The sequence below is a fragment of the Podarcis filfolensis genome, assembly GCF_964270895.1.
Source record: "Podarcis filfolensis genome assembly, chromosome: 8".
Taxonomy (NCBI): Eukaryota; Metazoa; Chordata; class Lepidosauria; order Squamata; family Lacertidae; genus Podarcis; species Podarcis filfolensis.
This window is the reverse complement of record NC_139611.1, coordinates 69,989,072-70,013,590: the sequence shown is the minus strand read 5'-3', so window position 1 is coordinate 70,013,590 and position 24,519 is coordinate 69,989,072. Positions and strand designations below refer to the sequence as shown.

Genomic DNA, 24,519 nt, shown 5'->3' with positions numbered 1-24,519 from the left:
TCAATGTTTTTTTTTCCTTATTTTTTATAAGTGTATATTTTGATTTAACGGAGGGTAGTGTACATGGAAACTCAAAGAATCCTAGGGTTGGAAGGGACTACACATTTGAAACCTGGGTCTCAAATAAGCCTATGTGGTAAGATGTCACAATACATACCCTTTGACTTGGACTTTAAACATGCAGTCTCTGTGACGAGAAAAAAAACAAGGTTTGGGTTTTAAAATGTACAAGTGGGACCTGCAACAAAATATTGCAGTGTATTTTCACCTTGCAGGAGTGCTTCACTCTCTTGCTTGCTCGCTCTCTAATTTTATTTAATTTATGTCCCATCCATGTGGTTCCAGGCCTATTTGCCAGTCAGCCATGTCCTCTAACATACTACATTCCATCCCTCCCTTCTGACACAATATTCCATGGTTACTGAGCATGCTCCAGCCTCATTTTACTCTTAAGTTTGCTTCTTTTTTAAAGATTGTCCTTCTATTAACCTCAGAATTCACCCAAGCATTTGGGTACCTCCTTCTTGTTCCTTCATGGTTCTGTTTTGGTTTCATTTGTGTTTGCACTTACCAACTACATTTGTTATTAGAGAGAGTAATGCATCAATAAAAAAAAACAAACAAAAAACTGTGGCACTTTGCCCTTTACTTTGTATGGCACACCCTTCTATCACATGTTTATATTCCCCCTTGAAAAGTAGGCAGCACATGGGTAAATTAAAAGCAGAAAGTAACACCAAAAAGGTATTCATCCTGTATTCAAACTGTTCCAGTCACTCTTGATACATTCCCCAGAAACAAGGCCATAGCTTGTTCTTCTTTGTATTTGTTTTCTTAGTTTCGATTACCAGACAAATATTAATTTTCATATATATTACAGACATTGCTGAAAAGAATAATATTTAGCTTTTGGAGATGTGCATTTTAGTTTCTTACACTCTCTTGTTCCTTGTGTTCCGACTACTCCCAGGTTAGTTACATACACACCATTAGAACAAGATAACATAACATAAGAGCTTTTGTTTCACACCAATGGTCCATCTAGTCCAGCATATTGGTCTTAACAGTGGCCAATTCAAAGCGCATCCCTTCCAAGAATCATGAGGGCCATAGTTCACTATAATCCCCAGCACCCTTAGCAGACTACAATTCCCAGAATTCTTTGGTGGAAGTTGTTCTTTAAATGTATGGTGCAAATACAGCCTTAAAGCCTGGAGGTTTCTCCTTTTGGTGTTCTGATTGCCAGGGCTTCAAGGCACCACAAAAACAGGTCACCTGGAATCATGATGCCAGGTGATTTATGGGCAGTGCCACCCATATGCCAAACCTGGCCTGGGCAGGGAAAGATAAGAATCCGGCCCACCAGGCAGACGCAGTTCCCCACCCCTGTTGCATAGGCAGTGGTGCAATTAGGTTATTTTAGACTTTGGACTTAATGGTGTTATGGGCCTGCTAGGATATCTCGTTATCCAGGAAAAACAAATAAATAGGGAGCAGATGAATAGTTGTGCACAGCAGAATTTCAAGGCCAGAGGAATTAAAAGTATTCAGAAACTTCAAATGATAGTACAGGACACAGCAGCTCAAATTTTCTTAGGAGCTTCAGGACATATATTTGGTTATCATCTTGGGCTTAATGCACATAGCTTCCCAAATCCTGGGAACCATAGTATACTCCCCACAGGGTAAACAGGTGTCCCACGTAAGTTTTTAAGAATGTAAGAACCTTGTTAGAGAGGCCAAGACTCATCTAATCCAGCAGACTGGCCAGCAGATTTGGCCAGCCAAATGCCTGTGTGCAGCAGCAACTCTTCTCACTTGTGTTTTCCAGCAGCTGGCATTCAGAGGTGTATTGCGCCAAACTGTGGAGGTAGATACTGGCTAGTAGATACTGATGGCCTTATCACCCACGAGTTCATCTAATCTTTCTTAAGTCAACCACATTAGTGGCCATCACTGCATCTTCTGGGAGCGAATCCCACAGTTTAACTATGTGTTGTGTGAAGAAGTTATTTCTGTTCTCTTCCAACATTCAGCATCACTGGGTGCCCCCCTCCCCCCCACTATGCATAGTTTTATACACATCTGTCATGACACCTCTTATTTCTCTTCTCTCTAAACCGAAAAAGCCCCAAATGCTGTAACCGTTCATCATAGGAGTTCCATTCCCGTGATCATTTCACTTCTTTTCCGAACTTTCCCCAGGCAGCATTCCAAGCGGCAGTCGCACCACAAGACTTGTATGACGACAGTATAATATTGGTAATTTTATTTCCTAATGACCACTTGTGTGGAATTCACTCCCCCCCCCTCCACCAGCTGCCATACATTGGGTCAATGACGTCTTCATGGAGCTATCCGCTATGACCCAAGCACTCGTTCCTGGTCATTCAGTGCCAGTTCAGAGCACAAAAGCATACGTGTGAAATTAAGACATTTTTGCCCCACTGTGCATCATTTTACACTTGGTTTACATTGAATTCCATTTGCCATTTCACTGCCCATTCCCCCAGTTGGAGAAATCCTTTGGGAACTCCTTGCGAGAGGAGACCACGCAAAGCTTTGTTTCTTATTCTGCTAAAATGATCTTGTCTGATGCTGGAATGATGTTGTCGTAATCCTGTGCTCAGACGGTCCAATAGCCCATGGAAGGACAGTGAGCTACAATAGTCACCCATCTGTATGCATACTTTCAATCCTAGGTTTGCCAAAACGAATAAAACGCAAACCCCAAGAAGGGTGATCTCCTTAGGATGCTGAGGCCTGTGGCAGTGGTCGCATCCTGTGCTTTTTCTGTGTAGAAGCCAGGTGCCCATGCTCGTATCATGGTTCATTCAAGGCTCTCAAAGGCCTAGAGTAACAAGCCCCATCACGCAGCAGAAGAACAGAAGACCCAACTCTGGGACTGAAGGCACTGCTGCGTCACTTCTGGCTTGAATACACTGGTGGTATTTTGCAAAATCAACCTCCCTGATGGCACAGATGTGATCGGTCTGGCAGGCGTCGTCACATTCTGAAAGGTCGTATTGAACTGAATTATACCGGTAGTATTTTTGTAGGTGGCTTTGGTCTTTCTCAAGCTTCTCCACCAGCAGCTGCATGGAGTGGGCGGAACCATCTGGGATCTGGAAAGCTTCTGTTAGGCTGTACTCTTTCTCCCATTTAGGGGCCCCCATGTTAGCATGCGTGAGGTTTAAATAATAAGTTACCATATCCTGAAATGGAAGAGAAGACATTGGGTCAAAGATGGGTATTTGGTTAAACTTATTTTGACCGACTAAATGCTGAACTCTTTAAAACACAAGAACGTACAAAATCAGCAGGCATCGTTTTAGAAAAGATATTCCCCGCCCCAGACTCATGGAAACTTTTGGAAGGGCTTACTGGACTAGGGGCTATGGTTAGCCTTGCAAAACAAACAAACAAACAAACAAACAAGCAAACAAACCCACAACAAAAAAACACTCTTATGTTATCACTATTTATCCTAAGCTGCTTTGTATGTTCTTTATGCTAAAAGAAAAGATGAAGCTGGCTGCCATTATTGTTTTAAAAGTTTTTACAGTGGTACCCTGGGTTACAAACGCTTCAGGTTACAAACGCTTCAGGTTACAGACTCTGCTAACCCAGAAATAGTACCTCGGGTTAAGAACTTTACCTCAGGATGAGAACAGAAATCACGCAGTGGAAGCAGGAGGCCCCATTAGCTAAAGTGGTACCTCAGGTTAAGAACAGTTTCAGGTTAAGAACAGACCTCCGGAACGAATTAAGTTCTTAACCAGAGGTACCACTGTACAATAAAATACAATAAAAAAATCTCCCTGTCTCTATCTCACTCAACAAACACATACACGCCAACAACCTTTTTCTAAGATGGTGTCTGCTGCAACATGCAGGGGCATTAAAAAAAAAAGTAATTAAAAATAATGGCTTAAGTATTTTAATGCAAGAAACAAGGTACCGTATTTTTCGCTCTATAGGACGTACCGGACAATAAGACACACCTAGTTTGGGGGGGAGGAAACAAGAAGAAAAAAATTTTCAACCCCAGAAGCCAGAACAGCAAGAGGGATCTGGCTTCTGGGATAGCCTCTTGCTGTTCTAGCTTTGGGGACAGCCTTTGAAGCCTCCACAGGGCAGCGGGGTGAAGGCACCCAACTGCCCTGCGGAGACTTTGCACAGCCATCCCCAAGCTAGAACAGCTGTTCTGGCTTTGGGCTTAGCCGCACAGCCTGCATTCGCTCCATAAGACGCACACACATTTGCCCTTACTTTTTAGAAGGGAAAAAGTGCGTCCTATAGAGCAAAAAATACGGTAATTAAAAGCCCACATTAGCAGGACTGTGCCAGCTGCGGCTGTCTTCATGGCATCTACTGCCTTGCTGGCACTATGTAGTGCAATCCAGGGCAAAAGATAGTCCCAGCCAATCTCTGCAGAAGGCTGATCCACTTCTCTGGTCTTTACTGGGCAGGATTAATAACTGTGCCAGAATGCTCTCCCTCTATGGCCTCATTGTCAGGTCACCCTTGACATGAGCACTTGCTTTACTAGAGACAAATGCAAGCAAATGACGGTGCCCCTACCTTCACCAGCAGTGTGTCACGGTCATATGTGAAGACCCGGATGCCAGGGTTGTTGGCCCCATTGTGCACGCCTGGTAAGGTTGTCTTCCATGGTGTTACTCCTGGAGCTAAAAACATGACGCTGGTGGGAGAACCTGGAAGAAAAGGCAATATTAAACTTAAATTAGACCGCTTCCCAACAACTGAGTATTTGGGGTGGAACAGGCATGTTCTGGTCACTCTTTTAATGAGGTGCCGGCAGGATATAGTGATCGAAACATCCTCCTCCCATGTATTCCCTGCTCAGAGCTCCAACTTTATTTTATTTTATTTTATTACACAATGGAAGAACTGCAACCATTTCTTCCAAGTGTAGATAACCCCATTGTACAGCTGTTTCAGCCTATACAGGGGGTTAATTGCCTGTACAGTGGTACCTTGAGTTACAGACGCTTCAGGTTACAGACGCTTCAAATTACAGGCTCCGCTAACCCAGAAATAGTACCTCGGGTTAAGAACTTTGCTTCAGGATGAGAACAGCGGGAGGCCCCATTAGCTAAAGTGGTACCTCAGGTTAAGAACAGTTTCAGGTGACGAACGGACCTCCAGAACAAATTAAGTTCTTAACCCGAGGTACCACTAGATAGTGCTGTAGGCATTTCCTTCTTTATGGTCCACAACTCCTCTTTCCAAAACAACTCTATCACCTTAACCATTGCATTCCCTCCCTGCTGTGTGGGACAATCATGCTTGAGACTGCAACAAGGCGAAGTATTTAACCCTTTTCAGTCCCAAAGAAAACTGGCCCTCTCCAGCATTTGGGGCTGGACTGCCCAGTTCGTTACAGATTTTTTTTGGGTTTACAGACGCCTGGAAGCAGAGTCGCTATTTCACTTCCGGCTTAAAACACAATCGCAATGTCCACGGAATGGCATTAAATTATTTTTATCATTTGTACTTTTAAACTGCTGGTTTTAATTATATTTTGATTTTTTAAAAACTTGCTTCTAACTTTGGCTGTTGCTGATTATTCTGATGGATATATTATCATTTTTTTTGGAGACCGCTTTGAGGTTCCATTATACAAATAAAATAAATGAAAAGAAAATGATGAAAAGAAGGAGCAGATCCAAGGGGGGCACAGCAGACTTTCACCAAACCATGCTGGACCTTTGATGCCAACCCAGTCCTGGTTCTATTGAAAAGCAGTGTAAAAACAACCTCACAGCCTACAGTGGATTTCTGAACTTGTAGGCATAGGAAGCTGCTGTATACTGAGTCAGACCACTGGTCTATCTAGCTCAGTATTGCCTACACCGACTGGTAGTGGGCCACCAAGGTTTCATATGGGAGTCTCTCAAAGTCCTATATGGAGCATAGCTGTCAACTTACAGATTTGAAAATAAGGGACCAGCAGCCTCGAAAATAAGGGATCAGCAGCCAAAATAAGGGATTTTAGTTAACCAGCAGCCAAACAAAGCCTCAAGAGGTGGTTCCCACAGTGCAGCAACCCAGCAAAGGGGATGCAGCAAGGAAAACCACCATCACCTCTCCGCTGGGAAGCGCTGAGCAAAGGCAAGTCCCCAGCCAACGTGGCCAATTTGATCGGCACAAAGCATGCAAGCTCCACCCCCCAGTCGTTCGTAAACTCCTTATTGGGTGAGCAACACAGCCAAGCAACCCAGTTGGAGCCTCCCTCCTCCCTGGCCGGCAGGGAGGGAGAGGAGCTGCTTCCTTTGAAACCCAGGAAATTTAAGGGACATCATCAATAAGGGACAGCAGCGGAACACGGTGCTTGGATAAGGGACTGTCCCACCAAATAAGGGATGGTTGACAGCTATGATATGGAGGTGCTGAGGATTGAACATGGGACCCTCTGCAGGCAAGCCAGATGTTCTACCACTGAGCTATGGCATCAGGGGGAATGTACCTGTGTTACTGTAAAACATCCTAAAGCTATCAGTGTGATGATGCCCAAAGAACTGTGCCACGATCACTCCATGATGCTTCTGAATTATTTCGGTGTATCTCTGGTTAAAGTGTTCTCGGAACCAAGGCTTGCCCCGTTTCTTCTCAAAGAAGCCAGGAGGGACGTGCCCAATAATATAGACCTGTAAAGAGAAGGAAAAAAACATGCTAAGGTCCAAGTGGACAGAGCAGTAGGACCTGCTTGGCAATACATTCCTGTACAGCCCAAACGCCCACCAGGTTGTTGTTGTTGTTTAGTCATTTAGTCGTGTCCGACTCTTCGTGACCCCATGGACCAGAGCACGCCAGGCACTCCTGTCTTCCACTGCCTCCCACAGCTTGGTCAAACTCATGTTCGTAGCTTCGAGAACACTGTCCAACCATCTCATCCTCTGTTGTCCCCTTCTCCTTGTGCCCTCAATCTTTCCCAACATCAGGGTCTTTTCCAGGGAGTCTTCTCTTCTCATGAGGTGGCCAAAGTATTGGAGCCTCAGCTTCAGGATCTGTCCTTCCAGTGAGCACTCAGGGCTGATTTTCTTCAGAATGGATAGGTTTGATCTTCTTGCAGTCCATGGGACTCTCAAGAGTCTCCTCCAGACTAAATGACTAAACAATAACAGTAGAAATCTCAAAGCAGTTTATCTAAAGTACACCTGACATCCTTGGGGAGCTATTGGCACTCCAAACAAGACCTACTGCTAACACCCACCTTGGTCCTCTGTTATAAAAATGGCCGCCTCAGCACAAGAAGCTCTGCTGATTGGCTGGGCCTAGCTACCATATTCATCTCCCACGATGTCCTGCAGTAGCACCACTCCAAGGCATTGTGGGAAATAACAATGAGACAAAATGCAACCACCTGGTCTTGCCTGTAATATTGCTTCGAGTGCGGGTACCTGCCCTCACCAGATAAGCCTGAGAGGGCCCACAAACACACAAGTGGGCCCACTAAGAGGTCACTTTGCTCACAGACCCCTGAAACCTGGAGCCAGCCTCGCTATGGCGGACACATGCCACAGTCCTAAGTATCTGTGATGGAAATTTATATTTCACACAGATTTTACTGAATATATGTCACAGCCCAGTACAATGGTGCCTGCTTCACTTCACCTAATACTTTCGCTTGAGCCCAATCTATAATACTTGATATCATGCAACCTTGCCCCCCCAAAAAAAACTCTGATTGATACTGTTTCTGTGACCAATCCGTAGTAAGGCCTTCACCAGTCATGCAGCTTTCAACTGGGTAAGCTTATTAATCCGTAAACAATAAGGCAGGTTCAAGGAACCTTTTCTCCTGCTTCTGCTGCCTTGGTCAACATGTCTTCCAGCCAAAGGAACTGGCCTCCTGGATCTTCTAGGCTGCTGGTTTGATTATTATTGTCATAGTACAAGTTTGTGTTGAGGACAATCATTCGCCTTGCCGGGCCAAGACCAGATAACATCTGACTGTAGAAAGCACCTGCAAAACAACCAATAACACAGTTCCATCTAGTTTTGTTGTGTTCCCCGTGTCATCTCATTTGCACTATACATTTAAAGCAGTACCAGATCGCTTTAATCAGCGCTGGCTTTCCTTAAAAAAGATTTGAACTGTCTTAGTTAATGCTTTTTTTTCTTTTTGCTGAAAAGCCAGCAAACTATCTTTTGAAGAATGGACAGATTAGCACATGTTTATGACAAGTGAGCAGAATTTCTAACACTTTGCTTTACTGATCTGTCAAATAGATACTAACCAACTGGATCAATCACAAAACAAAGAGATGGAAGCTAAACGGAACCGAAGATAAGCTACCCTCTAGATCAGTGTTTCCCAAACTTGGGTCTCCAATTGTTTTTGGACTACAATTCCCATCATCCCTGACCTAGCTAGGGATGATGGGAGTTGTAGTCCAAAAACAGCTGGAGACCCAAGTTTGGGAAACATTGCTCTAGATTTTCAGGGATAGAGAACCTGTGGTGCTCCGGATGCTATTGGACTCCATGTCCAATTAACCCCAGTAAACATGGTCAATGCTCAAGGATGAAGGGAGTTGAAGTCCAACCCAGAACAGGCCTGTTCCCACCAGGACAAAAAAATGATGGAATTAAAACTGTGATAGCTCAATGCCAGAGCATGGGCTTTTGCATGCAGAAGGTGCCGGGTTCAATCATAGGAAGCTGCTTTATTTGAAATCAGTCTATTGGCGTATCTGGCTCAGTATTTCTATACAGACTGGCAATGGCAATCTGGGATTTCAGAGCTGGAGTTTTTCCCATGAGGCCTTTGGTGAAATTGACTGGCAGCTTCGCTTGCCCACGGAGCCCACACGCTTCCGCCTGCGTGTCTCTGTTCCCTCTGGGCCCCCCGGCTGCAGTTAGCAGAGTGAAGTAAACAGCGGTAGAAGCAATGCGATGAATGCCTTGTGTGCAGTAAATCAGTCAGACGCTCGGTGTCTTTCCTTATCTTACAAAGAGCTTTAATCTCGTACAAAAACAACAGATCATAATTCTCCCGGTGACATGCAACTCATTTTCCCGGTGCGTTCCAAACCGGAGCTGAGCTCACTCTCTGTCTCTCTCAGAGACACAGAACACTCCCACTTCCGTGTTCTAAACCCGCCTCAAAGAATGTGAGACGTCACTCAGAACTTCTTAACCCTGTAAGTTCTGACTCTCTCCATAAGGCCTACCTGGAGACACTAGAAATTGAATTTGGGGGCCTCCTGTGTGCAAAGCAGGTCTGCTCTACCATGGAGCTACAACACTTCTCTGACATCTTCAGTTAAAAGGATCAGGTAGCAGGTGAAGATAAGTATCATGCCAAACCATTTGCAATCAGAGTAGACCAGAGTTTCCCAAACTTGGGTCACCAGCTGTTTTGGATAGCTCTTATCTTGCTAGCAGGAACAGTGGTCAGGGATAGTGGGAACAGCAATCCAAAAACAGCTGGAGACCCAAGGAAGCCCTGGAGTAGACCATACTGAGCTAGACAGGCAATAATCTGGCCTGATACAAAGCAGCTTCTGACATCCCCCTGCTTGTGATCTTTTAGTTTTCTTCTCACCTGCATTTCATTTCAGCCTACTGGATCTCTCTTCAATTTCCCATGACCCTCATCAGTTCCTCAACTGGATCTAGCACGCACCTGCTCTGAATGTTTGCAGAGAGCTGTTGCTGAGCCAGGAGCGCCACAGGTCTGCAGTTACATCGTAGATCCTGTTCTCCTTAGCTGGAAATTGATTTTTGGGGTGGAAGTCATGGTTGCCCATTGCAGGATAGACCTGAGTTTCTGGAAGGGATACAAGAAAACAACAGTGCAGTGGGTTTAGAGGCAGAGGAAGAGAAGAGCTTTTGCATCCAAACAGGCTGGAGGTGACTGCAGAACAAACAACTCAATGCTGGCACTAACTGGAACCTGCTTTGTTGTCACTTACAACAATTAACATTACAACATTGTCCTAAAATCATAATGTCAGGCAGAATGCAACAGAGGCATACACTATATCTACTTGATTCAGCTGGCAAATGGCAGCTTGTGTGAGGGCTGCCAAACCAGCATATCAAGCCATGATTTGAAGCTGGCTTACAAATCACAGTTTGGGCCAACCGTGGTTTGCAGGTCTGTCTGAATTCATGGTTAAGGGCCATTAAGAGCACCATGGACACAGGACTGCATTTATGAACTTCTGAAGCAGGGCGCTGAGCAGATGGAAGAAGAAAGCAGGCAAGCAGCTCTGAGTCTGCAGGCTCAGACCACGACATGGGTTCATAACAATGGTTAGCACAAACCATGGTTTAGCATGATGATTCAACTGAGCTACGGCTATGCTACAGGGAGTGAGGAAAGTGTATAGCAAGAAAGGCTTACGTAAATCCTGCTTGTCACTCCGATGTGGGAAGAAATTAATGGGAACAAGCTGGGATCTAAATATCATTATGTAAAACAGGGGTGGGCAAGGAGGAGCCCTGGGGCTGCAGGTGATCCTTGACTTACTCTGGTGCAAGTGATAAGATGAAAAATGGGAGGGGAAGGAAGTGTCAGAAGGAGAAAGAAGAGGGTTGCTTGACTCACTTTTGGCTCTGCCAACCTGCAACAGATTACCTACAGGGGAATTGCAGGCCACTACAGAAAAAACGCAGGTGGGACGCAGGTGGCGCTGTGGGTTAAACCACAGAGCCTAGGACTTGCCGATCAGAAGGTCGGCGGTTCGAACCCCCGCGACGGGGTGAGCTCCCGTTGCTCGGTCCCAGCTCCTGCCAACCTAGCAGTTCGAAAGCACATCAAAGTGCAAGTAGATAAATAGGTACCACTCCAGCGGGAAGGTAAACGGCGTTTCCGTGTGCTGCTCTGGTTCACCAGAAGCAACTTAGTCATGCTGGCCACATGACCCGGAAGCTGCCTCGGCCAATAAAGCGAGATGAGTGCCGCAACCCCAGAGTCGGTCACGACTGGACCTAATGGTCAGGGGTCCCTTTACCTTTACAGAAAAAATGCCCCCCCCCCGTAAAATAACTACCTGGATCATAGAATCATTTGGTGTTGAATTTATTAATTTTACTAATACAGAATATACACAACCCTACCTACACTTATGGGTTCAGCCCTGCCTGTTCTTGACACTCTTCAAGGAACTACATTCCACAGTTTGGCTCCATTGTTGAAACACGTAGGAGACTGAAGACATTCGCCAGCCTTAAATCTTCCTTCCTGCAATTCAAAACCCATTGCTTCTGTTTCTGGATTATTATTTTTTTGGCACAGCCTTCTTACTGCCCAATTGTTCTGGCACACCCTACCTGGAAATACATGTTTGATCAGGTTGGTTAGGTTTTCAATTATCTCCAGCACAGTATCTTCACCCAGTTTCTCATCAGCTACATGAGGAGTGTCGTCTCTGGAAAACAGCACAAAGGCTATTTGGTTCGGGGACAGAGATACTGGGAAAAGTCAAGTCCCTGGATAGATGTAGAGGAGTTAACAAATTAAGAACATAAGAGGAACCAAAAGGCCCATCTGGTCCAACATTATTTTATTTTGTTTTTTTTAATTTATTTTGTATATTCTGTTGCCAAACAGATGCCTACAGGAAACCCATAAGCAGGTGATGAGGGCAATAGCCCCCTTCCACTCACAGGCCCCAGCAGCTGGTATTACCTGTAGGTAATATGTAGTCATCATAACTAGTAGGCCACATTCACACCATGCATTTAAAGCACAATGACACTACTTTAAACAGTCATGGATTCTTCCAAAGAATTCTGGGACCTGTAGTTTGTTAAGGGCGGACAAAGTTGTTGGGAGACCCCTAGTTCCCTCACAGAGCTACAATTCCCAGAGCGGCTTAACAGTCAATCCCTCTTCACAGGGAACTCTGACCATTGTAGCTCTGTGAGAGGAATATGGGCCTCCTAACAATTCTCAGCACCTTTAACGACCTACAGTTCCCAGGATTTTTGTGTGTGGAAGCCATGCCTGTTTAAAGTGGGAGAGTTAAAGTGGTGGGAGTTGCAATTCAGCAACATCTGGAAGGGCAAAGGATCTCCACACCTGGCTGATACAAAGGTTGGCCAAACTTGAGTGAGCAATGAAATGGCAAAGAAGAAAGTCATACAGTTGTACCTCGGGTTAAGTACTTAATTTGTTCCGGAGGTCTGTTCTTAACCTGAAACTGTTCTGAACCTGAAGCACCACTTTAGCTAATGGGGCCTCCTGCTGCTGCTGCACGATTTCTGTTCTCATCCTGAAGCAAAGTTCTTAACCCGAGGTACTATTTCTGGGTTAGCGGAGTCTGTAACCTGAAGCGTATGTAACCTGAAGCGTATGTAACCCGAGGTACCACTGTATTTGTTTTGTTTACGGCAAAAAACAACAACGCACAAGCACTTCCTTACCCAGTCCAGAGAATGAAGTCTGGGTTCGGGAGGACCTGCTTCATGGCATAAACAGAAGAGTTGACAAGAATCCATGGAGCATCACACAAGTAATTTCCCCAAGCCCCTGGATTGGCCACCGGTTGGGCGCCAGCGGACGGGCACACCTTCAAGGGGTCTGGGCTCACTTTGTACTGTGGGTCCAGATGAAGGTCTGTGATGTGCCAAAAATAACCTGCTAAGGACAAAAGGAAAAATTTAAAAAGGAACCTAAGAGCCCTGCAAGATCACGCCAGGGGCCCATCTAGTCCAGCATCTTGTTATCACGGGGCAACCAAGTACCTGTGGGACCTGAGAGCAACAGCCGAACCCTTGCACCATGGTTTCCAGAAACTAGTATTCAGGAGCCTACTGCCTCCAATAGTGGAGGCAGAATATTGTCATCAGGATTAGTAGCTAGCCATTGGACTCAGCTACACTCGTCAATTATATCGTTATAACCGTGTTATAAACATGTGGCACCAGATGGCACTGTAGAGCAGCTATCCATTGCCAATAGGATTTTGCATTGAGAGCTCGTATAGCGTTTTTTAATCAGTGTAGATCCAGCCATTGATAGTCTTATGAAATGGTTCTGCTTTTGCTTTAGGAAGTGCTTAGTGAAATCCAGAGCAGGAGTATGCACTCCTGGGCCATATAGAGCCCACAGCCAGATTTCATCCAGCCCACTAGATCCTTCCCCTCCCCACAAGACGTTCTGGGGAGGGGGAGGAGCTTTTGTGTTGTGCAAGGCGCACAGTTGTAGCTCCTTCCTCTGCAAGAAGATCTGCTAAAAGAAGACCAAAGTACAAGCTGAGCTCCCTGACAGAGGGCAAACTATTATTATTTATCAATTCATATATCTTGCCATGATAGGCTTCTAAATGTTTTTAAAAGCCCCATTACACATGCATTAAAACATAAACATCCATAATTAAAATACGCAATAAACCAATCCCTTAATAAAACAACACAGCAATTAAAAAAACCCAAAACCTAGCTGCTACACCAGGTGTGTGGGACCTGTCGCCCTTCTAGTTCTGTTAGGGATCCAGTGCCCATCAACTTTGGCTACAATAAATTATCTGCATTTTAATGCAATTTTCTCTTAATCTACACAGCGTTGATTCATATACAGATTTCTGCAAGCAATTTTCCCCAAATTAATACATTTTTGTAAGCTTTTTTCATGTATGCATTTGAATACACACATTCTCCTAACAGATGCATTTTTATGCAGCATACACAATCGGGTTGGAGAACTGCATTGTAAAATTCAGATGCGCATGAATTTCAAAAGATAATTGTGTCTCAGTTCACTTGTGGGTTTGAGGTAGTAGGAATTGGGCAATTTCTCATTAAAATGCAAACAAAACTAAATTCCACCCCCCCATCCCTACATAAAACATGGGTGTGAGAGGCGCAACCTTATCTTTGTCCTCAAGCAGCAAAACCTCATAGGTTGGCTCTTTGCAACCAGGAGTTAGTGCCATGGCTGTCCAGCCTAACTGTGAAACAAGCAACCTACCTTCTTCCTTTAACCCCCCACGGCTGAGTTGTTTCCTCTCAAACTACCAACTTGTGCAGCCAAAAGGGTAAGTTACCTGAGGCAGCGGTTGTGGCTCTGCAGTGCATCAAGAGCAACAGGACTCTCAAAAGACCCATCTTCCGCTGCCAGCGATCCCTGGCTGAAGTTCCATGCTTGTAGTCGCAGCTCTGGGGAATGTTAGCAGGTTCCATTTCAGGCTTGCCTCTATCAGATCTCTGACTCACAGGCGCCTTTTGCTGCTGCAGCAACTCTGCTCTGATTCAGAACTGTATCTTCCTGTTTGGCAGAGGGTTTGCAATACTTTTTTTTAAAAAGGTGTGTGAGACTTGCAGGCTTTTACCAAAGGTGTATGCTAGGACGCTGAAGGAGGCAGCTAGCTAGCTGGAAGCCGGTCCTGCTGTCATCTTACAAAGGAACTCTCCAAAAGCGCTCAAGCTGCGTTGCTTTGGAATCTCCTACTCTGGGGCTTCAGTCGCTGAAATATATTGCTGACCCAGCAGGGCAGATTTGGCTCGCTTCCAATTTCTTGGCACAAAGGCCAGCTTGGAATGGCAGAGAGTGGAAGTTCAAGCTTTGTGGCCCTTCCTCTCTACGTCAAGAATATGCAAGTTCAGGTGAACTTTACTGGCAGGGAGGAGCCTGGGTTGCTGTTATTGTACCCGACCTATTTAATGCTTGCTTTTTATTGGGTGCACTCTTCCCACCTTGGATCACATCTATGCTTCCAGGTGTCATAAGAAAGCTGCAGAGATAGTGCAGGATAGTGCACACCCCGGAAATTATCTCTTTCAGCTTCTGCCTTCTGGAAGAAGGTACAGGGTTATAAAGACTAGGACTAGCCGCCTGAGAAACAGTTTCTATCCAATTGTGATTTTGGTTTTAAACACAGTGTAAGCCTTAAGGTAGTCTCTATGGGAGTATATTGTATTTAATTATAGGGTATCAGAGTTTTTAGGGGGTTAACCAGGCTGGGATAGCTGGGATAGCAGGCTTCTTAGTTTTTGAATGTCTGATGTAGATTTTTTCAATTTCATTGTTCTGTATGGGACAATGACAAGAAAGATTATTGTATCATATCGTATTCCTTACATGATTGTTATGAAGACAACAATAAAAAGAAACAGGGTAAATAACAGAATTTGGCAAGTTTTTAAGGAGTCTATTGAAGCAGCTCCTGTACATTGGAACTCCCTGCCTCTTGATATTAGGCGGGCATCATTACGGTATTCTTCTAGACACCTGCTGAAAACTTTTCTTTTGGCAGACCCAGACAGATGAGTTGGATGCATCTGTTCCTAAATTTGTATTAGATGTTTTATTGTGTTGTATTTAGATGTTTTAATATGCTTTTAATAGCTTTTAGAAGTTTTAAAGAGCTTGCAGGTGTTAAAAAAAATGTGTTTATTTCGTGTGTGTGTGTGTGTGTGTGTGTGTGTGTAAGTGTAATTACAGAACTGTTTTCTGTCCTGGGCTCCTTTTGGGAAGCAGGGTGGGATATAAATTTAATAAATAAAAATATATAATATCCAAAAAAGCAGCGTGGGAAACATTTCATTCTCTCAGGACACTCCGTAAGTGGTCTTAAAGTGGCGATTCTGGAACAAAGGAATTCCTAAAGGAGGCTGCAAAGTGAAGCTACTGAATCAGGAGGCTCGATGGATGTGTGGACTGAACCTAGACAAAGGAGTTTCAGCACTTCATAGGTGTTACTTAGTTTGTCAACATCAGGAGGACCTCTAAGTAAGCCATTAACTATGTAATGATCACTATCTGTGCTTTTCTGAATTTTATTTCCCTCAGAACTCGCTGAGCTGTATTGCTAAGTCCTACTCACGAGTAGATCTATTGAAATGAACGGGCTTAAGCTAGCCATGTTGATTGATTTCAGTGGGTCTGCACTGAATAGGACAAACCCTGGAGACAGACAGCCTACTGATTACAATTCCACCTCATGCATCTGATGAGGTGGACTGTAGTAGCCCACAAAAGCCCATGCCATAATAGATTTTGTTAATTTTTAAAGTGCCACAAGACTCTATACAATGATTTCATATCCCCACTTGCTTGCCAGACGTTAACCGTAGTATCTAGGTGTGCAATGCAATGGAAACCTATAGCTAATAGCTGAATCCTGGCTTGTTCGAATGGAGAAGCAGAAGGTGCTCCAAGGAACTCTACTCACATGCATTCCTTGAGTCATGAAGCCTCGAATCAATCATGCCGGACCAGTCCAAATGCAATCGCAGGGTGGAGTGCAGTTGTGCAAATGCAACTTTCTAACTCCCACCCACCCTTACATTGAAATTTGTGGTGAGTAATGAATAAGCAATGGTCTACTCTGAAGGCATATGATGCACCTGCCTTCCTGAAACGCTGTAGGCTTTGCATATTGCTTTAGCGTGCGCATAAGAGGCAGCCACCGATTTGGACAGCTTTAGCCCGCCGCCATCGAAAGCCCGACCAGCCAGCCTTGGCGTTCGCACGAGTACCTAGAGCGTCGCGCTTCTCTGCAAGACCCTTTCCTCTATACTCCCGGGGCTTCGCGCGCGGCGCGTCAACAGGACCCGCCCCTCCCGCGAGTACCTCCCCTTTGCCTTTCCTCGATTGGCCCGCTCGAGTAGGCTGGCCTATCCTGAGCGCTCGTTTGGCGCGCTCGGGATGGGGCGGCGCGAGAGGGGAAGAGCCTGGTGAGGAAGAAGAAGAGCTCGTGGCGACGCTTTCCCACAACGGTCCCTCTCTCGGCGCGCGCTGCTCCTCCTCCTCCTCGCGGCATGTGGCTCGGCGGTGCCGGTGAGCGGCTGCGCGCGGTGCCCGTGCTTGTGGGGACCCGCCGTTCCGCGAAGGCGGCTGGCCAGGGAACGCCGCGGAGCCTCTTCCCCGGGGTGGGGGTGGGGGTTTCGGGCTCCCCCCCATCCCTCGGGCCCCGCTTCTCCAAGCCCAGAGTTTGGGAGTCAATCCAAGTCTCCTCGACGTGCCTCGCCTCAGGCCTGCAAAACCCCGGCGAGGGAGGGGGGGGCACGGGAGCAGGCAGGATTTACGTGGGGGGAGGGGCAGAACCTCATTGAGTTATTTTTTTAAAAAATGATTTAGGGCCTGTCCTCCCCCCTTGGCTACGTCCATAGAGGGGGGGCAGTTTTGGGGCGGCACCCCTGAGCCACGGCTGGCTACCATGGGTAAACTAGGCAGCGCCCCCACATTTTAGGAAGCCTCTTCCCTCCCCCCACAAGCAAAAAACAACCATTTGTGCAGCAGCTTCGCGCCTCATTTATACAACCAGCCAGCCTCCGTTCTGTATTTTGCATTGCATTCATTGCATTATTAATATTAATTGCGTTATTAATCCTATAAGGAAAAAGCTGTTTATCGTTGAGCAACACAGATAACTAGTGATATTGAGTCACAAGGTTGCTGGAGGAACTAAGACTCTTTTATTGGGGAAGTCATTTAACAAGATAGGTGGAGTGGAAAGGTACACAGATATTGGCACAGAAGCACGTGCATTGGGGTAAGAGATTCAACACGCCTCGACCGAGTTGCCAAGGGGCTGCTTAAAGCAACCAGAAGTAGCTTTCGTTCCATTCTGAGTTCATTTGGCTATGCAGGGCTGCCCTAACCACTAGGCGGGGTTGCTAGGTTCACGCCCAGAGAAAGCACCAATGCGTGTCCTGCATTACAGAGAGCAGTGGTGGGGGCTGTACTGTTGGAGAAGCTGGCCACTGACACTGCTGCTGCAGCATTCTTGGTGCTGGTATGGTAGGGCCAAAGGGGCCTTTTTATTTCTGGTGGCGGCAGCTGGGTGGCTACGCCTGCAGGGAAGGGAGATGGCTTTGGGGGAAGGCTTTGCTGTGCAGAAGGTCCCACATTCAGCTTCCAAGGTAGGGCTGGGAGAGGTCCTCTGCCTTGAAACCCGGGATAGCTGCTGCTACCAGTCAGTGTGGACTGTACTGAGTTAGGTGGCTTAATGCCATGACTCTGGATGAGGACTCTTCCTCGGTTGCCTTCTTCCATACACTTCTGAGGCTTCAGTTCCTGCACCTGATGGCTTGGCTTTGCCAGGCAAAGTTGGGGGAGGTGGGGAAGATAATAAACCACCCAATCACCACCCCATGTCACAGTAGGATTCTCATCATCACTTGAATTAAATTGTATGGACTCTCCTTCCTTGGAGGTTTTCAAGCAGAGGTTGGATGGCCATCTGTCATGGATGCTTTAGCTAAGATTCCAGCATTGCGGAGGCTTGGACTAGATGAGCCTTGGGTCCCTTCCAGCTCTATGATTTTATTGAATTTTAATGAATTGGCGAGGTGGAGGTAAAAGGTGTATCAAAGTGGGAAGAGGGCAGCTCTGTGTGTAAAATATCTGGGTGTGGAAGAGAATGTTGCGGGTGATCCTCAAAGACAGAGGTGTGGGTTAAAATGACTGGTGGGCCGTGCCTTCAACTCTTTCCCTTCTGCTCAGGTGTTTTGTCACCTACCTCTGGCCATGCAGCTTAGCTTAACTTTGCATATGAACCAGTGCTGCTTTGTTTATAAGTAATAAGCCAAGAACAAACCTTAGCTTCCACGGTTTGTGGAAAGAAAATTGGGTGCTGGTTCACATGTAATGTGAAGCCAAGTTTTGCGAGTAAGCTGTGGTTTATTTCTGACCATGGCTTATTGCTATCAGTGAACCAGGACAGTGTGATGGGCTTCTTTGGGGTTTCTTGGCAGCTGCAACTAATGGATTCTAGGATCCTTGTGTCTATCAACTCTCTCTAAAGTGTTCTGTAACTTCTTTCATAGATTTTGCTCCATTCACTTGGATGACTTTTGCTCTTTTAAAGTTCAGTGACCTAACAGTGTGAAAATAGCTTTGCAACTTATTTTTATTCTGATCTCATTCCCAGGTGGCTATGACAATAGTTATGGTGGTAGTGGATATACACAATCACCTGGAGGGTTTGCATCACCTTCAGCAACCCAAGGCGAAAGAAAATCGGTACGTAACTTGCCTGTAACAAGTGAGGACTGTTACACTTCTGAAATTTTATTATTATTATTTGCTTCCCTTCTGAAAGAGTTGTCGTATTGGTTTCATAGAATGAAATGCACTTTGTTACAGAAATAATGTTTGGATCACAACTGTTTCCCTCATCTGAGGACAGAGCTGAATTTGCTGTTGCTAGGCTAACCTATTGCCCTTGGGTGTAGTGGTGCAGACATTGTTCCATCACCACTGTTGAAATCAGAGTCAGTTGCTAGTCTGATTGGTGTCTATATTTGGAATGAGCTAGGGCACTATCTTGTTCTTTGCCTTGGGCAGCAAAATGTATTGTGTGGGCCAGTTGTGCTGTACTGGTCCTCATGACTCATTAGCATGTTTATTTTATGTGCAGGTTTTAATAGCTGGCTTCTTGGTGTATAACAGTTATAATAGTTAGCACCACAAAAATCCCATTCTCTCGAAGCTAGAAATTGACATTTTAACATTTAAACTTGATAATGGCAGTCTTAATTTATGTGGAAAGAGGTAAACTGTGATTTCTATTGGTGGCAGTTTATTTGTGGATCATATTTTAGGAATTTTTACAGGCTTTGTAGTTTGTTATGCATTCATTTTAATTGTTTGCAGTGATCCATAGCAGTACAATGATAATTAATTAGAACACTTTTACTACTCTTGCTTATTTTTATAAAAGTTTCTCATTTCTTCCTCTAAGCATTCTTGCTGTTATGTGTATATATTTTTTTCAAGCTGCAACAAAACTTGTTAATCGAGCTCTGTAATATATATTTTTCTTTTCAAAGAGCAAGTTCCTGAAGATGAAAATTTTAAAATATTGTCTTTGCAGAGGTCAAGATCACAAAATATTGTTCCCTGTACAGTGTCCCAGTTACTTTCTGCTGAACAGGTAGATGATGCTTTCAGGGTCCGAGATGTTGAGCTTTCACAGGTAAGCTGGCCAGCCACACTGCTGTATATTGTTCTGGGATTAAGGAAATCTGTCATGTGCCACCTGGATTGTTTTACTAAAGTACTCCTCAGAATTTCCCTACCTGCTTCCTTTATTCGAGCATTCTTCTCAATCATGAGACATCTCTGCTGGTTGTGGCAAACTATTATTCATTTGGGGTGGATAGATTTGTGGGCATTAGTTAATAATATATAGAATGTTACATTATTTAACTAAATGCCCTTGAGATAGTTTCTAAGCTCATGATACAACTTGAAGCTAGAGGTTGTGTCAGTAAGAAATGTCATCTGTTTCTCTGTGCAGGTCATTGTTGTTGGCATAATCAGGCAAGCAGAAAAAGCACCAACAAACATTCTCTACAAAGTGGATGACATGACCGCAGCCCCGATGGATGTCAGGCAGTGGGTTGATGCAGATGTAAATATCAGTTTGTCTAAACTAAGAGAGCCAGCATAATGTTATAGTTAGAGTTCCCGACTAGAACTGGGGAGACTTGGTGGTAGGAGACTTGTCTGGCATCTTACCTTTCCCTCCTTTTCCTGTGCAGCAGAAGTAGAATACATAATTTAAAATAGGTAAATAGTTCAAATTTGCTTGATTGAATTCTTAATGCACGTTACATAGAATTTAACTTCATTTGGTGCAGATTTTTTTTAATTTGGCCTAGTGTCTGTCCAGTCCCTGCCCATGATTGTTCCACAGGTTTGTGATCAGGCAATGATGTATTCTTGCTTGTACCCATTGCAGCAGAAAAACTTGTAGGGAAGCAGTCATAAAAACAAGAGGAGCCCTTCTGATTGGACTATGCAAACTACTGTCATTTCTCTAACTGTGCCATAATTATGGAAAAGTGAGAAATTGTGTTTTGAATGGCTTTAGCCATATTGTTATATGTATTCTATATGATGGTTGTTAAAACACTTTTCTCAAGTTTGATTACCAAATTGCTGGTAAAGGCCAAGAAACCACTATCCTATTCTCAATTTTATTATACAGGAGGCAGGTAGTGAGAATGTTGTGGTGCCTCCTGGAACATATGTGAAAGTTCTAGGCCATCTGCGATCTTTCCAGGTAAGAAGACAAGATTATCCATTACTAATATTACTCTTCCCTCCCACACACCAAAAGGACTAAGCCTTGCTATACAGAGTCCTGTTCATTTTTTGTGTGACTATTAATTACTCAAGTAGGAAATCAGTCCTTGATACTTAATTTGAAATGTGTTCCTCCTCTGTTGGGAATTGGATTGTATTTAGTTTATTAGTATATACTCTCTAGCTTCATTGAGATGGAAAATGTGCTTCCAAGCCTAATATACCCCTCCCCATTTTATTCACCACTATATAAAATATAGTGTCAGAACAAGTGGATTTGGCATATGTGAAAACAATATTCCCTCTAGAGAGAGAATATGATTTGTCAACTTCTGGTGTACCAAATTCATTATAATTCTTTGAAAATGTTGATTAGTAGTGGTTCATTTACCAGTGTATTCTTGGATGCAGAAGACTCTTTCAGATGTGGGGCTAGTCCTCCACAAACGCTGAAAATTTGAGCTTTGGCTTTAAAAGGGAGAGTGAAAGTTTCTTAAGATCATGAACATAATTAGGAAAATGCACTCAACCATTGTTTTAAGATGCCACTAAAATTAGCAGGGAGCACATTTACATTTTTTTTAAAAGTTTGTTTCCCCCTTTCACTAATGTAAAAAATTTAGAAGCTAACATTTTATCTGTAAGTTGCCTTGAGTCCCTGCCAGGAAAAAAGGCAGGGTATAAATAAATATATAATAGTAATACCTGGGCAATAACTGTTCAATGAGATGTCATTTGTTTCCTTTATCACAGAACAAGAAGAGCCTGGTTGCATTCAAGATCCTGCCGCTTGAAGATATGAACGAATTTACCACGCACCTGCTTGAAGTCGTAAATGCCCATATGATCCTCAGAAAAGGCAATATGGTACATGTAGAAACGAGGCGCACACTAACCTTTTCATGGAGGGCAAACAACTTTGAAACATTTGATTGAGCAGCACAGAAAGTGTTAGCAAGCAGGAGGTTTGCACTAGCACAGCCAGAGGGGCCTTGGGTCTTTTTCAGTGGCACAGACAACCTCCCAACAACCCCATCTTTTAGAATCTTGTAGTTGCCTTTCAAATGTTTTTTCCCAGTTCTAAAACTTCTAATTTCACACCTGTAGTATTATATAATAACCAAAGTTGGTGGTTGTTCCTTTTCCATGTATCTTAGCCCATGTCAATGAAGATGCCGCAACCAGTTGGTTTGATGGGGATGGGCAACACGTCAAGCTATGGAGGAAATGGCGCCTTGCCAGTGAGTGGGCTCACAGCACACCAAACTCAGGTATGCATAAGGATGACAGGACAATTCTGGGCAGCGTGTCAGATTTCTTGTATCTCGGTCTTCCAGTGACTGCTTTGTCCGAGGTCTTGGGATCAGGTTCACTTTTGTTGCCTTTTCTAATGAGAATAAAAACTCCTGGCTTCGAACTCATTGCTTTCAGCCCCTATATCTACAGAGGCAGCAGTCTGACTGCCTCTTCTGAGTTTCTGCCATGCACACAATTTATTGTACTTTGGGAATTTGCCATACAGTCTAGTCATAAATGCAGTGGGTGATAACCAATTCTAGTCATGCTAAGACTAGCCCTTTCAGTGGGTCTACTCATGAGTAAGACTAACATTAGATATCAAGCAACATAAAACACTAAAGCAGCCTTCTAGGAGTGACATTTGGCTGTTCAGAAAGTGGGGAACTTCCCTGATTGGCAAAAACAAAACCCTAAGAATGAACTGAATTGCAACACAGGAGATTCACATAAGCTAGGGCCTTGCTGCTTTTTTTTCATGTAAACATTGCTTAAGGTAGAGTAAAAACACTTCTTGCTGTGTTCTTCCCCTGAGATCAAGTACAGAAAGCTGCATATGAATTATTAATTCTGTCAAAATGCCCCAATTACTTTTGCAAAATTATTGTTAAAAATACATATTATTTCCAACACTTATTTTTGATCGTTTCTATTTTGTCTTTTTGTTAATAATCAAGGCAGCTAAATAAAAAATGAATATGATCAGCTAAAATGTTATAATTTGATGTGACAGTGACAAACACACAGTAATAGTATGAAATACCAAACCATCCATCATAGTATAAAAAAGACTAATATCAGAATAAAATCCTGTTTGGATCATAGCTTGCTAAAGACCTTCCTGAACAGGAAGGCCTTGAATTGTTCTCTAAAAATGTGCAAGTAGTCTTTGTCAGTAGTAGTTTAACCTCTTTATTATCAGTTAAAGTTAGTATATTATTCCACTGCTGAAAGCTGATTTGCTTTTGCTACACCTCTGTTTAGAATTTCAGCAGTTATGTTCATCATGACAACAGGAGGAATAACAATCTTTCTTAAAATTGTGATGTGCATTGAACATATTTCTTAAAGCAGATCGAATATTAGTCTTGGGAGTCTATACTGCACTGCTATTTGTGTTTGGGTAACACTGTTTTATTTCTTTCTGTTCAAGATTCTGAATTTGATTAAAAGCTCCACATCTGCTGAGGGGATAAGTCTTCAGGATCTGCAGTCCCAGTTGCGTAGTATTAATCTGCCAACACTGAAGTACGTATATATAGGCAGCCTAGGCTTTTGAAAGGAGAACGTACCCAGTGTTTATCTCAATTTTCCAATTGGATCTTTTATTTCTTGTTCTCTTTTCCAGGAAAGCTGTTGAATTTCTTAGCAGCGAGGGACATATCTATTCCACTATTGATGATGAACACTTTAAATCTACAGATGCCGATTAATGCTTTGTTTAGATATAATACCTTGGTCTAGTAAACTGTTAGACCAAGATCATCATATCTGAACTGAGCTGAAGTGTCCTTTGAATTTGACTGTTATGGAATAAGTGGTTTGTGCCCAGATCAACCATCAGATGATAATGCAGAAGTGACAACAAGCTGTACATTTATAGAAGGTAGTATCTTTATCTGTTGATGGTGAACTTACTATTCTGGATAGACATAAGTAGTGCACAAATTTATAATAGTATTAAGGATACACAAGCAAGTGTATGTATTTCAGAAGAGAAAAATGGGCTTGATGGGAAGAACATACAAACTTATAAGTCTTTGATCGTGTTATATTTTGGGCAATTTTGGAAGTGATCACTCCACCCAGCTGTGACCCTTGACTGGTTGCCATGGTTTGGAAATGGCATGTCAGATTTCTCTATAGGTAGAAGAAAAATGCTTAGAGTTATATATTTTTTAATTCTGAACACGTCTGTTCCCCACTGCACTTTGAATGCCAAGTAGCCTTTTTTCAAGAAATATTTCCTATCTCAATAAAGCTATTTTTATTTTGCATCAGTGTTTCTTTGTCTTTTGTTGGGAATAGTTGATCATGCAATTACTATATATAGCTAACGCAAGGGTGGGGAACTTCTCGGTCTGGGGGACTCTGGAATCTAGCGTGGCATATATATTTTACTGCAGTACTGATAAGACCTAAAAGCTAGGCTTTTTTTAGTGTGGCATAAAAAGTAGTTCAGTGACATTAAAAAAGAAAGTCAA

General features: G+C 43.8%; 2 protein-coding genes across 7 annotated transcripts; one reads left to right on the top strand and one right to left on the bottom strand.

Annotated features, from left to right (window-relative positions):
• Positions 1 to 742: 742 nt before the first annotated feature.
• SMPDL3B (sphingomyelin phosphodiesterase acid like 3B) lies at positions 743 to 16,520 on the bottom strand. 6 transcript variants are annotated; one of them, XM_083627518.1, is made up of 9 exons: positions 16,155 to 16,520; positions 14,028 to 14,248; positions 12,406 to 12,619; positions 11,311 to 11,408; positions 9,659 to 9,802; positions 7,821 to 7,993; positions 6,494 to 6,674; positions 4,585 to 4,718; positions 743 to 3,215 (listed from the first exon to the last, which is right to left on the bottom strand). In XM_083627518.1, exons 2-9 carry the CDS (start codon positions 14,161 to 14,163, stop codon positions 2,844 to 2,846), a joined length of 1,452 nt encoding a protein of 483 aa, XP_083483644.1. In that variant the 5' UTR covers positions 14,164 to 14,248; positions 16,155 to 16,520; the 3' UTR covers positions 743 to 2,843. The 6 variants fall into 6 exon arrangements, with proteins under 6 accessions (XP_083483644.1, XP_083483643.1, XP_083483640.1 ...); XM_083627517.1 differs by having other exon boundaries at positions 14,028 to 15,010; positions 16,155 to 16,479; XM_083627514.1 differs by having other exon boundaries at positions 12,406 to 12,622; positions 14,028 to 15,010; positions 16,155 to 16,390.
• Positions 16,512 to 24,310, top strand: RPA2 (replication protein A2). Its single transcript, XM_083627918.1, has 9 exons — positions 16,512 to 16,762; positions 18,858 to 18,949; positions 19,803 to 19,904; positions 20,229 to 20,342; positions 20,922 to 20,996; positions 21,773 to 21,886; positions 22,177 to 22,290; positions 23,469 to 23,563; positions 23,664 to 24,310. Exons 1-9 carry the CDS (start codon positions 16,744 to 16,746, stop codon positions 23,746 to 23,748), a joined length of 810 nt encoding a protein of 269 aa, XP_083484044.1. The 5' UTR covers positions 16,512 to 16,743; the 3' UTR covers positions 23,749 to 24,310.
• Positions 24,311 to 24,519: the final 209 nt, after the last annotated feature.